The following is a 13259-nucleotide window of genomic DNA, read 5'->3' as shown; positions in this document are numbered from 1 at the left end:
TAAGATGGGATTTCAGGGAGAAATTCTTCCCTGGGAGGGTGCTGAGGCCCTGGCACAGGTGCCCAGGGCTGCCCCTGGATCCCTGGCAGTGCCCAAGGCCAGGTTGGACAGGGCTGGGAGCAACCTGGGCTAGTGGAAGGTGTCCCTGCCCAGGGCAGGGAACAAGATGAGCTGAGGGATCCCTTCCAAACCAAACCATTCTGTGATTCCATAAATCGGTAACTGTGCTCTTTAAAGGATGATCATTTTTTTCCCCTGAAGTGCCTCCAGCTGATGCTTTCCAGGTCTGCCAGGATCACCTTGACACTGGGAATTCCCTAGAGCAGGGCGTGCAGAACCTGTCTGCCTCACATTTCAGGCATTTGGGTTGGAGTGGCATTTTCCCTGCCCTGCTCTCCCTCTCCTGTTGAAGCCCTGGAGATGCGCTATCCGTGACATCATGATTGTGTCTGCTACATTGGTCAGTTGCCATGGAAATGGATATGTCGTCGTAGCCCAGATTTATGGCATCCCTGCAGGATCAGCCAGGAGCAGATGGGCTATGAGGGAGTGAGATTTTATTGCAGCAAAACGACCCGAACAATTAGCAAATCTGGCTGGAAATAAACACAAAGCGACGTGGCAGCCCCGTGATCCGTGTCAGCTCGGCTCAAACTGCCTTTGGCACTCTGGTCAGACAGCACAGCCACGGCCTCCCCTCAGCACCAGCACCCCTGGGCTGCTGCCAGCTCCAGGCCACACACTGCCAGGAATCAGAGACACAGGGCTGCAGCAGGGCAAGGAGGGGGCACGAGGCAGCAGTGCCCTGAGGTACGCTGTCGAGGTATTTATGGAATCAGAGAATCACAGAAGTTGGATCCCACAAGGATCATCAAGTCCAGCTCCTGGCTCTGCACAGGACAACCCTAAAAATCACACCATATGTGTTATAAACAATCCTGCACCTGCCATGGCAGGCTCCAAGAGGCCTCATAGCAAGTAACAAGTCACAGAAAACACCCTCAGTGTTGCATGGAAGGTTGCTGGAGCCACCTTCTAGACTTCTGTGGGAACAGTTCCTCCAGGGTGAAAAACTGTGTGTGAACAGACTCCAATCTGCCCACAAAACATGGCACGTCTGTGGGCAGGCACCAGTCCTGGAAAGCCCATGGAGGGAGCAGAAACCAATGCAAGGAACTGCCAGGGGCTCTCACAGACTTGCAATTTTTCAAATCAAGATCAGGCAGATGCCTTCCTAGAAGATGTTCCTTCCCTGGATGCAAGCTGCTGACCTCAACGTGGAAATGGGCAGTGATTCATGGGCAGCAGGACCCCAGGATTAGTGCCCACTGCTGGCCCCAGCCCTTGGCAATGAGACACCAAAGATGAGCACAGGGCTGGCACAGAGGAGGTGGCATGTTCCCCACACAGTGTTTCAGATCACAGTTACTAACACAGCCCCACCAGTTCCTCTCCTGCTTGGCTAAAATAAAACCAGCATGTACAACAAGTCCCTGGTGGAGAGCTGCTTCCTTATATTTCTGTCTGGAGAAGCTTTTCTGGTATTTAGGAAAAGTGACAAACTTTGAAATCAACATCTGTAAAGGTTGAAAAAGCCCCTACCATTGATTAGAGCTCCACAAACCTGCCAGGATTAATAGAATTTGTGCAAAAACAATGACTGGAGCTTCCCAGGTGTCAAAACACACCCTGTGCCAACTCCAACAGGTCAGCAGAAATTTGGGCTCATTCCCAAAGGAGCAGCCCAGGAAGTTCTGCCTTCATCAAGCCACAGTTGCGGTGATCAGAAGGGGCCAACACTCTGCACTGGCTTCCTTTTGTCCCTGGCCATAATCCTGAGGGGAAACTGGGGAGAAATCTCTGCTGCTTCCCCTCTGCATCCCTGCAATGTGCAGACTCCTGGATGCTCAGCACTGCTGGCACTTCCTTTTTCCCCCAGTCATAATCCTGAGGGGAAACTGGGGAGAAATCTCTGCTGCTTCCCCTCTGCATCCCTGCAATGTGCAGACTCCTGGATGCTCAGCACTGCTGGCGCCTCGCCCGCGGTGTCACCGCGCTGCAGGCAAGGCAGGAGGGGGTGACACCACTCTGCTTTCACCCCCTCTCCTCCGCTTAAAAAAGTTGTCAGCTCTTCCCAGATAAATTTAATTGGCCCCGTGCTCTGTGTCCTTCGGTATCTGGGTAGCTGGGGCCGCTGAGTCCCGGGAGGATTGGGGCAGGCCGACGATAAGGCACTCAAGGATCTCACTGTCAACAATACACGGAGTCCCCGCTGTAGCAGCTATTAGCTGCTCTGATCTAAACCTCCAATTAAAGTGGTGATTAGGCCCAGTGAGGCATTCTCCGGCCATGAATTATTCATCTCCCTTCACAGTAACAGCACCGGGGGGGATTAGAATGAGAGCTGGTGAAAACAGAGGCATTTTAAGCAGGGTTTTAACCATATACAAGCAAACATTTATCTTTCAAATCTTTCATCTTTGCTGCTTCTGGAAATTAAAGCTCCCACATCCCATGCCTGCCCCTTCAGACCTGTGCTGAGGGTGGAGAGAGGGGACACAGTGCTGGGGACACGGGCAGGATGGGCAGGGTCCAAGGACTCCACTTCTCTCCTGCCACACCAAGGCGGCAAGGGAAGCCCCGGGATCTCTCCTCAGAGGCTCATGAATCACAGAATGGTTTGGAAGGACCTTAAAGCTCATTTCATTCCACCTCCTGCCATGGCAGGGACACCTTCCACTATCCCAGGCTGCTCCAAGCCCTGTCCAGCCTGGCCATGGGCACTGCCAAGGATCCAGGGGCAGTCAGAGCTGCTCTGGGCACCCAGAGAAGGGCCTCAGCACCCTCACAGGGAAGAATTTCTTACCAATATCTAATCTAAACCTAAAGTTAATTGTGGAGCCATTCCCCCTTGTTTTGTCCCTCCAGGACCTTGTCCAAAGTCCCACTCCATCTCCCTTGTAGGTCCTTTCAGGAACTGAAGGCCACAATTAGTCACCCCAAAGCCCTCTCTTCTCCAACAACAATCCCAATTCTCTAGCAGAGGTGTTCCATCCCTCTGCCCCTCCTGGTGCCTCCTCTGGGCTCACTCCAACAGGTCAGAGCAGGGCAGGAGGATGTGTGCTGCTCCCAGTCCAGGAGAGACCCTCTGGCAGATGTCCCCTGCTCCCAGCCCACCTCAGCTGCCTCTGGGATCTCTGTGGTACCTGGTGACCTCCCAGCCAGCCTCTAACAGGGCACTAGATCAAAAGCTTTTTCACAGCTCCAGTAAATTATGCCTCAGCTTCACCTATCTGCTTCCCAGCTGACACTTCCTGAAATAAATTAATCAAGCCTATTCAATTATAGCCTCATTTCTGAACGGCTTCTTGCTGATCCCCACCTTTGTGAGACACTTCTCTCCCCTCTGGGGGCTGCAGGAGCCCCTGGATGGGGCTGGAGTGACAGTCCCCAGCCCCTCTGCACAAGAGGGTTTGTGCCCAGGTGCCCTGCAGACCCCAGGATCCACAGGGATGATGTTCAAGAGCACAGCCATTAGCTCTGGGGCAGGAGCTGCTCTCCTGGGTGCCAGCTTGTGCACTGCCATGCTGCTTTCAGTCTTATTCCTTTTCCCTTTTAGTCCCCTGGGAAATTTCTGGAGTCTCCACTCCTTTTCCCTCATGAAAATCAATAAAAAGCAAATATTCCACAGGGCCAGTGCAATGATGCCTGCCCTGTCACCCTGGGCTGTGGGGCTCACACACAGCTCGAGCTCCTGCAGATGGGAGTCTTGTTTTTCCTGCCTGCCTCCCTCTCCTGCCTGCTGGAGGGAGATAAATCTGGCTGAGGTGGGGTGAGGGAATGACAGTTACCCTGCAAAAGTAAAACAGAATTTGTGTTCCAAGCTGTTCTCAGGCTGAGGAGTCAATGAGGGGGAGTTTTGGCTTCTCCTCTCCCTGAGCCACCCCTGCAGGACCCAGCTCCTGCATGCCATGGGATTGGGGTGCTGAGGGAGGCTGTGACACCCAGGTCCCCCTGTGGGGTAACACCAGTTCCCCAGGAGGCTGCATATGGTGCCATGCCTGCACAGACAGCCTGTGGGGAGGCAGGTGGCACGGGGTGGGCACACAGATGGCCACGCTCCAACCACAGGGAGAGTGGGGGCATTTCACATTTGCAATGTCTCAGATCAATTTATTTCTAGGTTCCAGAAAGTACAGCCATGGAGAGGAATCACAAAGTGGAGCTCAGAGAAGGGGGGGAAAGACAAGGAGAGAACAGGCCCAGAGTGTACAGCGAGGTGTGACAATTTTGAATTCCTGAAGAGGCAAGAAACAGGCACTAAAATAAGAGTAAGCAGACATCCTATTTTGAGTGTTCAGCACTGATGGGTTGGACAAGCACTGCTGTGTGGAGAATCCTGTGTGACACCACCCAGAAATACAACTCCAGGCAGCAGGAGCTGAAGAAACGCTCCCTCAATTCACTAAGACTTTGAAAGTAACAGAGCATCAGTCTGGAGTGTGCCAGCCTGGTCAGGGCAGCGGGCACCACTGCCAGCTCTGCACACACAGCTCTGATCCCTGGGCAACCCAGCAGCCCCTTCCCACACACCCACACCCTGAACCCCCAGTGCCAGTTCCCAGCAGGCTTGTTCCCAGCGTGGCCTCTCCTCACTCCTGTGCACAGAACAGCCCAGAGCACCCCCAGCACAGGCCTCCAAACAGGGGCACCCCTGGGGACTCCTACCTGGCACTCGGACTCCATGCAAAGGGTTAGAAAGCGCCATCCCAATCTCAGTCATCCCATACCTCTCCAGCAAGGTGTGCCCCGTGATGCTCTTCCACTTCTCCAGGACAGGCACAGGCAGGGCTGCTGAGCCTGACACCATTAACCTGCACAGGGAAAGGTCAGGTAAGAGTATCTGAGAGAAGCTTTGCTCCAGGGAATTTGCAGCCTGACACAGGGGCACAAACAGCTCTGCATAAAACCTGCAGCCCCAAAATCCCCTTAACCAGCACCAAAGATGTCCCTCACATTCTCAGCCTGATGTGGGGTTTAACCTAACCAGGACAGCCTCTTACAAGAGATCCTGGGCTGCAGGACCATGTGTTCCACAGGGTGACACACAACGAGCCCCTTCTGGCTCTCCCATGCAAGAGTGGCTCACAATTAAATAATGTCACCCTTGTTCCTGTCACAGAGACACCAAAGCACAACAGCCAGCACTGAAATAGGTGATGCTGAAAGGAAAACCTGGAGCACCCAGAGAGCCAGCAGCTCACCCACCTGATGTTCTCCTGGCAATAGGCACGCACGAAATCCTGCACCTGGGGCTGGGTGAAATGCTCATCATAATATTCCATCAGCTTGGCATAGATGGTGGGCACTGCCATGAACACATTGACACGAGGAGCTTCAGAGCTCAGGAGCTTCTTCCACACCTAGGAAGGAAGGGAACACACATGGATGAAAATACACCTTTGCTATCCAAGATTTCTTGGGAGTACAGCTGGAAGCTGTTGTGTGCCCCCACCCCTGTCCAAAACAAGCTCCCAACTTTCATCATGCCCTTATTTCCCAAGGCATAACGCTCATCTCTTGTCCCACCAGTGGATCCCCCACCCACCATCACCCTCGAGATGATGGAAATGGCATTTGTAAGTCCTGTCATGTTACAGCCAAGAATTTGCTCACGAAGATGGAAGCTTGTGGCAGAATCAGCTCATTCCCCTGTCATGCACAGCTCTTCAAAGGCAGCACACAGCCACCAGTTTTCCAAAGCATGGGAACTTTTCTTTGGAAAGACACAGCCCACACCTGATACTCAATACACAGCCACCTCTTGGAGCCACCTCTGAGGCAAAGCTGGGAAGAGGGAGGTCAGGCACTGGGAGTGAGATTTCATGAAAGTGGTGAGGTGCTGTGAGAGAGCAGTGTCCCTGGTGAGGTCAGGGGAGCCATCAGAATGCACAGGTAAAGCAGGGACAGCAGCAGACAGCAGCAGCTTTTCAGGAGGGCCACCACCCCAGCCACACTGTTCCTGAGAGGAATATTCCCTGTGGGAATAATGTTCTTCAGCTGCAGCTCCTGCTGGCCTGTGGGAGCTATGAATGGGGAAAAAATCCAACAACACCTCAGGGATGGGAGCCAACCATGGCTCAGAGGCACACAGTCACACCTGAGCCCACTGCTCCCACACCTCAGCACTGTCCCTGCCAGGTAAGCTCTTCCCAAGGCAGGAGGGAAGCAAAGCCATCAATAAATCAGAGCCCTGTGTCCCTGTGCTCTGTCCCTGCCCCCCGGTGACAAATGTGTTCCCTAACAGCTCCTGACACCGAGCGCTGCCTGGGCGCTCCCGGCACGCACAGCTGCACACGAGGCAGGCCCTGATTGAAGGTGAGCCAGGGATTCTCCTTCATGCTGTCACTCTGCCCCTTCCCTCCGTTCTGGTTCTGCTCACTCTGCTCCCTTTCATCCCTGTCTCCTCCCCCCGCAGCTCGCACTCCGCTGCCCCACAACAATCAGCTCCTAAAAACCCTCCCAGCACCGCGGGGTTGTGGTTAACAGAGCAGGAGAGCAGGACACATCCACAGAGGCAACGTCCCACCCTACAGGAGGGAGCTCACGCTGCCCCCAGCCCAGGGCTGGCCCTCATGGGGAGAGATGAATGCACAAGGTGCAGAGGCACTGCACACCCCGGCAGGTGGGACATGAACACTGCAGGATGCCCTGGGAAAGGAGAGCAGAGCTGGGATGTGACTTCCTGCACTGATGCTGGCACAGCCAGACAGGGAACATTTCAGTCCCTGCAGAAACCCCCTACCAGACAGATTAGGTAAAATTGCATTTACAGGGGTCTAACCTCCCTGTGTTTGAACTGATACCTTGAGAGGCTGGTCTGGAACAGAGACCTGACAGAGATAAATGGACAAAATAGGTATTTATTGCAAGGCCTTGGGCAGCACAAGAGCCTGGCCAGGGCTGCACCCAGGTTGAATCCAAGGTGGATCCCAGCCACAAGTTTTTACACTTTTATAAGTTTTGGTTCATCTACATATTGGGTTCAGCTGTCCAGTTACAGCTCCAGCTCATGAAGTCTCAACCCCTGCCTTGCTCCCTTCCCTTCACAGCTGTTTGTGCTTTTTAGGTAAGGCTGTCCTTGATTCTCAGCTGGGAAGGGATTGTTTTGTCCAACCACCCTGTGAAGAGACCCTACTAACACCTCACAGGAAGTTTCAGAGTTACGCAGCAGGCAGCAGAGAACCTGAAAAATAGAAAAGCTAAGACCCATGGCATCATTTCCCAGCCCCCTTTTTCCCCAGTATCTTTGCCATTCCAGGCAGCAGGGTGGAGAAGGATCTCTCCAAAGCCAGGGCTGGATGGATCTGCTCTCCTCAGCCTGGTGCTCCCCAGGGCCATTGCTGTGGGCAGGGAAGGACGTGTGATGGCCAGCAGGGACCAGACTGTGCCGAGGGGATTGAAGGGAAACAGATGCTCAGGGCTTGTTCGATCCTTGCTGTGTGATTTTGTTTTGCCTTCCCAAGTCCTGAGCAGCTGTGGGAGTGGAGGCAGACTTCCAGTTTGGCCATGCAGCCAGACTTTGGATCTCAAAAATCCGAAACCCATGCAAACAGAGCAAGTCTCCCTTGCACCCCAGAGTCCCCTGTCCCCACGCGCCAGCTCAACTCCTGCCTTAGATAAAATCCTGCACTGCAGCCACAGGAGCAGCTTTTCCATGTCAGTCCAGCTCACCCAGCAACAGCCCCTTCCTGAGGATAAGCAGCTGCCTCTGGATTTGTGCCACCAGCTGCTGGGGTGATCTGCTGACAGCCAAACCTCTCCACCTGCTCTGCTCCTGCTCAGCCAAATCTGGATCCTTCCCATGTGTTTTAGCAGGACTGAGCTGTGGTACAAAGCTGGCAGCTCTGAGTACTCCACGGAGCCCAAGCTGGCCGGAGGGCTTGGCACTGCCCAGCCAGCTGGAGCAGCTACTCCTGGCTTCTAACTAACTGCAGGCTTGAGAGAAGGATCTGGGAAAGCCTCGTTACCTGGCACTAATCAATCAAGCCCATGCAAGGCCACAGCTTTGTCCTGGCAGCACCCAGCACACCTCTGGGCCTGGAGCAGCACTGTCCATCCCCCCTGGGTTATCCCCTGTCACTGTCACTGTCACCACGTCCATCCCTGTGCAGCACTGGGCCTGGAGCAGCACTGTCCACCCCGCCTGGGTTATCCCCTGTCACTGTCACCATGTTCATTCCCTGTGCACAGGGCACTGCCAGCCCAATGCTCTGTTTTGTTGTGCTTACCTGATACCTCCAAGTGCTTTTAAAAAGCTATGGATTTGGGAAGCAAACATGGCACTGTGTGCCAGGGCTGCCAGGCTCTGCAGCTTTCCCATGGAATATGCTCAGAAGATTGATTAGGATTCCTTTTAAGATAACCAAGGGTTAGAAACAAAAAGTTTCTCACTGCAAGAAAGCAAGAGTGGATAGAGCTTCCCACCAGCAATAAGGGCAGCAAATGCTTTGGGTCAGGGCTGTCTGTGCCAGCAGAGAAGTGGGAGACCTAATGTTCCCAAGAGCCTTCCTGTCAGCGTGACATTCCTGATTTTCCTCCCCTCCCACTGCTCTAAAGCATATCATGAGCTGACCAGTGGGATTTTGCCATCATTAAAGGAAAAAAAAAAAAAAAAGGAGAAAATGACACCAGTGGGTACAAAACAAGCACAGTAAGGCACAGCTGGGAGATTTTTCCCACGTATTTTTCCCAGGACACAGATGGTGAGTAAGGATGGTCAGTCCATACAGCAACCTTCCCAACCAGCCTCCAGACCTGCTAAGATCACCTGAAGGAAACGATGTGAGCACAGAGGAGAAAAGGCAACAACTTTTCCCTTTAGTGAGGGAGATGTGCAATGCCCCAAACCAGCCTGAAACACCAAACCCAATATCTGGGCATCTTCTCATGCAAAAGGAGAAGAAACAGTAGCAAACCCAGTTTAAACCCATGTGCTAATCCATGTAAGATTTTGGCTGATAGAAGATTTCCAAAACCAGCCAGGAGAACTACAAGCTGTAAAGGAAGCAAATATCAGCATGGATTTTTCCATCAGCCCACAAACGGATCACAGCCAGCCCGCGGTGCAGCCTCTATTGACAGACACAACAGCTCCTCTCTTCTACAAAATTATTGTGCCATTTTCTGTTGTAATTGAATCTTTTCAAACCTTTTCAACAATAACAATGCCTCTAATGCAAGGTTAACTCAGCCCTTTACTCCCCTCTTGCTCGGGGAGATGGGTCTGTGTTCAGCACTGACTGCTGCCATGTGGGAAGCACCATCGAGGAAAAGGGATGCTGGTGATTTTTGGAATGTCTGTGGGAGCAACAGCGCTGTGGCCAAAGCAGCTGCTTCTCTGGTGAGATCTGTGCCAAACAGAAGGGTGGGAAGGCTCCTGTAACTCAACAGCAGCAGCCAAGGGACTGCAGGACCACGCACACACATCCAACACCAAATTACCCCAGAAAAGCAGATGGGCACATGAGGTAGGAGAGCACCAAGGGGAGCTCTGCTCTCTCCCAGGGACTGAGGCTCCAACACTTCATGACCAATATGCAGAGAGGGAGAAACATTCTTCTCTTCAAAGAGAAATCAGGCCCTCGGTGGCTTCGTCTCATGTTTGTTATAACCCCAAACTGCTTGTGCTCTGTGCGACTCTGGTTTTAATCATTTATTCATCAGCACAGTTTGATGGCCCCTCTGCATTCCAGGCTGAAGCTTTTAAACCCTTCCTATGCTGGAGGCATACTGAAAGGAGCAAGTGCTTTCCCTGGGACCTGGAAATATAAGTAAATATGACAGGCTCTGGTTCCATTTTTTATATTTCCCCACACACATCAAAAGCCATTACTTGGGAACAGATGCTGAGGACAGACGGCAGATCTGGGGAGATGGGAAAGAAAACCTCTAACTTTTTAAAGTCAGGTCTGTGAGAAGTGATCAAACATAATCCATTCACTAGTGACCTGCTCCTCCCTCCACCAACTCCTCTTTGAGTCTGAAATAAAATTACTCCTCTGAAGCCTCCCATTACCAGATGAAAAGACTTTCAGCCTCTCTCCAGCTGAAACTGGATGGGGGCCGCGATCCCCAACGCGCCTGGATATTGCAGCTCAGGCTCCTCTGCTCGGATTTGCTTTTCTTTTAAAAATAAACCAAAAGAGCTGCCCAGAGTGATGTTTGCAGAAGTGACAGATCCAGGGGAGAGGCTCAGTGCAGTGCACGCTTCTCCTTCCCGGAGGCAACAGTGGCTGCTGAGCCCTGGCTGTCCCTGTGCAGCCCAGCCAAGGTAGACAGCCCCAGCACCCAGCCAGCCTGGCTCACACACACAACACCAGTGACAAGGACAAAGTTTGCTCCCAGACACAGCCCAGGCCTTCAGGAGCTCAGGGCTGTGAGCACACGATGCAGCAGCACCCTGGAGCAACACCTCCCACTCATCCTGTGCCCGGCCTGCAGCTCCCTCCTACCACGGGGAAAAGGTGCCACGGGGGACAGGACACCAGGAAAGCTTGTCCTGAACCACACACCACCTCTGGGCACACAGCATTCCTGTTTCCCTAGAAAGAAGGCTCTAAACAAGATTGTTTTGATGGCTTTGAGTGTGACATTGTAAAACAGGGCATGGTTTTCAGAGGGCTTGATCCTCGGAGCACCTTAAGTCAGACACGCAGCGAGGCTGGCACTGAAACAGCAGCTCCTGGAACTGCAGGGCAGGAAATCTGCATCTTGGCATATTCATCATGGAAGGGGTTGCAGGGCACAGCCAGGGCTGTCACTGCACAGGCAGCACATCACAGCTCAAAGCTGCCCAGAAGAGCTGGACAGGCAGCACATGCCACAGCTGGGTCACCCAAAATGGAGATTTCCATCAGCTTCTCCCATCACTCAGCACTGCAAGTTTCCTCCTTCAGGTTCTTCACTACTCTTATTTCCCACTCTGCACAAGAGGCTGGAAAACCTCCCAGGATCTGCTCTTGTGTTTATCAATGCAGAGAGCTGACAGGGAACCTTGTGCCATTAGAACATCTTCCCCTTGAGGCAAGATCAGGGGTGTCCCAGGCAGAGAGAAGCTCTTCCTGTGGTTCAAGCCCAAAATGGATCCTCTTTGTCCAAAAATCACAGCAGAGGATCGTGTAAACCAGACACTGACCTCATTTGCTCCAAAATGGTGCTGTCCAAGGAGTGCCTGGTCTGGAATGGGGACACCAGTGTGTGACTGTTCACAGCAAGCACAGGGGACACTTGGCTTCCCCAGGTCTGTCCCTCCAGACTCACTGACATTTCCACAGAGCAACAGTCTCACCACAGGCTGTGCCTGAGCTGATGCAGGGAGGGAGATGGAGGGAGGCAGTCACTGGGAATGGATGCTCCAGAGGGTGCTTGGTGATGCTCAGAGCCTTCCAAAAGCACCTGGCCAAGAGGAGAAGGCTCACCCTGCACTCCTTCCTTTACAGAGACATTCACCTCTTCACCTCTGTCACCAAAAGTGCACAAAATTTGCACAAACACAACACCTTTAAAATCCCTACTCCTGGACAAGAAATTCCCACTCCAGCATCTGGGACAGGCCAGCAGCAGCTGGAAATGCAAACAGACCAGTGCAGCTGGAAGAGCAAACTCAGCCTGGGAGCAGGATATGGAGGGAGGATCACACAGGCATGCTGAGGCTGCAGCTCGCTCTGGCTCCAGAGCAAGCCCTCACACTTCTCACCCTTGAAAACCAATGGAACAACAAACCAATAACACCACAGCCAGCTGTGCCCCACACAGCTGCTGGCAGCACACCCCTCGGGCTCACTGCTGCTCTCCTGCCTGCTCCACACCCACCTGTGCTGAAGTGTCCCCCCACAGCCATCCCTGCCATTCCCTACCCCAGAAGCACAGACAGGAGCACTGGATGTGCTCCCAGGGGCTCCCTGTGGAGACACTGCACCCCAAGGAGCACGAGCAGCAGGGGACTCAGTACATCATGTACGAGTCGACTAATTCTGGAAACTGAGTCTCCATTTATAAACCCTTTATTAATAAATGATTAATAGATGCAGCCATATTTTTTAATAACTTGCAATAAAAAAATGCTACGAAAAGCTTAAGCAAGACAGTCTTAACAGATGGTGCTATAAAGTGAATTATAACATGTACAGTAGCTAGTGCAGCGTAATGGATGTCCTCATTTAATAAAAAGAATCTGATTTTATGCAGCAACTTTCACGCTTGAGGCACCTCAGCAAACTTTAATGAGTTGTCGTGGCCTCAGCAGTAGCCACACGCATCAGATGCTGTTTTAGTGAGGGGAAGGATGTTGGTCAGGACACTGTGCTACTCCACAGTCCTGATTTTCAACCTTTCCTTGGACAGCTCCCAAAAACAGACGTAAAGGTCTGAAAGCTGCCACCTCCCACCCCTGCACGGCGGGGAACGACAAGCAAGCTGTGTTCTGGGGCTGGGAATGTCTTCCCAGGGAAATAAAATTAAAAAAAAAAAAGAGCATTATTCCCACCACCAAAACCAGACTGCCATCTGTATCCACGACTATAAGGCACGCCGCAAATTATGTAATTTAATAAACACTGTAATAATAAAGTATTTATTTTGTATAATGAAGTGTTAGTGATTAGAAACCAAACACACATCGGGCGTGCTGCTGCGGTTTCTCTTGAACCTTTGCCAGTATCACTCAAGGCTAAATATGTCTGCAGCAGGTTGAGAGTAAGTTCCTCGCCTTGTTTTGATCAGCCTGTCAAGTGTTTTAGCTGCCAGTCGAGTTTCTTTATATCACACTATAATTGGCTGCTTTCTCAAGGTGCAGCCAAGGAAAAAAAGCACACAGCAAAACTCGGGCTCCTCTGGCAAAATCCTCCACTGCTGCTTTGCTGCAAGCTGATTGCAGTAGCAAAGGGCACTTTGTAAACAGCTGGTGAAAATAGAGTGGAACTGAAAGGCAGCTTGCAATACACTCCAGGAGAAAGCCTTATTTACCCTCCCGTGCTCGCTTTGGAGTGTCGATCAAACCACTCGCGGCTCCCACGGGAGGCCCTCGGAAAAATAACGGGAATGAAAGAAAGCAGAGCAGCAAATGCCGTCCCCCAGAGCCCCGGGAGCCGGTGCCCGCCGCCCTCCGTGCCCAAGTTCAGCTGCAGGGGCAAGCGGCCGCCCCCGGGCTGTCCCTGGTGCCGCATCTGGGGAGAGCTTTGATCAGAGCAGGCAGGAGG

General features: G+C 52.5%; 1 protein-coding gene across 2 annotated transcripts in view; it reads right to left on the bottom strand.

Annotated features, from left to right (window-relative positions):
* Positions 1–13259, bottom strand: part of ACSF3 (acyl-CoA synthetase family member 3) — a 50009-nt gene that overhangs the window by 32223 nt on the left and 4527 nt on the right. For both annotated transcript variants that reach the window (XM_058813615.1, XM_058813616.1), the window contains exons 3-4: positions 5269–5423; positions 4729–4874 (exon numbers count right to left, since the gene is read on the bottom strand). In XM_058813615.1, the coding sequence (XP_058669598.1) occupies positions 4729–4874; positions 5269–5423 (301 nt within the window). The remainder of the gene's footprint in view (positions 1–4728; positions 4875–5268; positions 5424–13259) is intronic.

Source organism: Ammospiza caudacuta, chromosome 13 (genome assembly GCF_027887145.1).
Source record: "Ammospiza caudacuta isolate bAmmCau1 chromosome 13, bAmmCau1.pri, whole genome shotgun sequence".
In the NCBI taxonomy this organism is placed as follows: domain Eukaryota; kingdom Metazoa; phylum Chordata; class Aves; order Passeriformes; family Passerellidae; genus Ammospiza; species Ammospiza caudacuta.
Note: the sequence above shows the minus strand (reverse complement) of the source record. Positions and strands in the feature narration are given on the sequence as shown.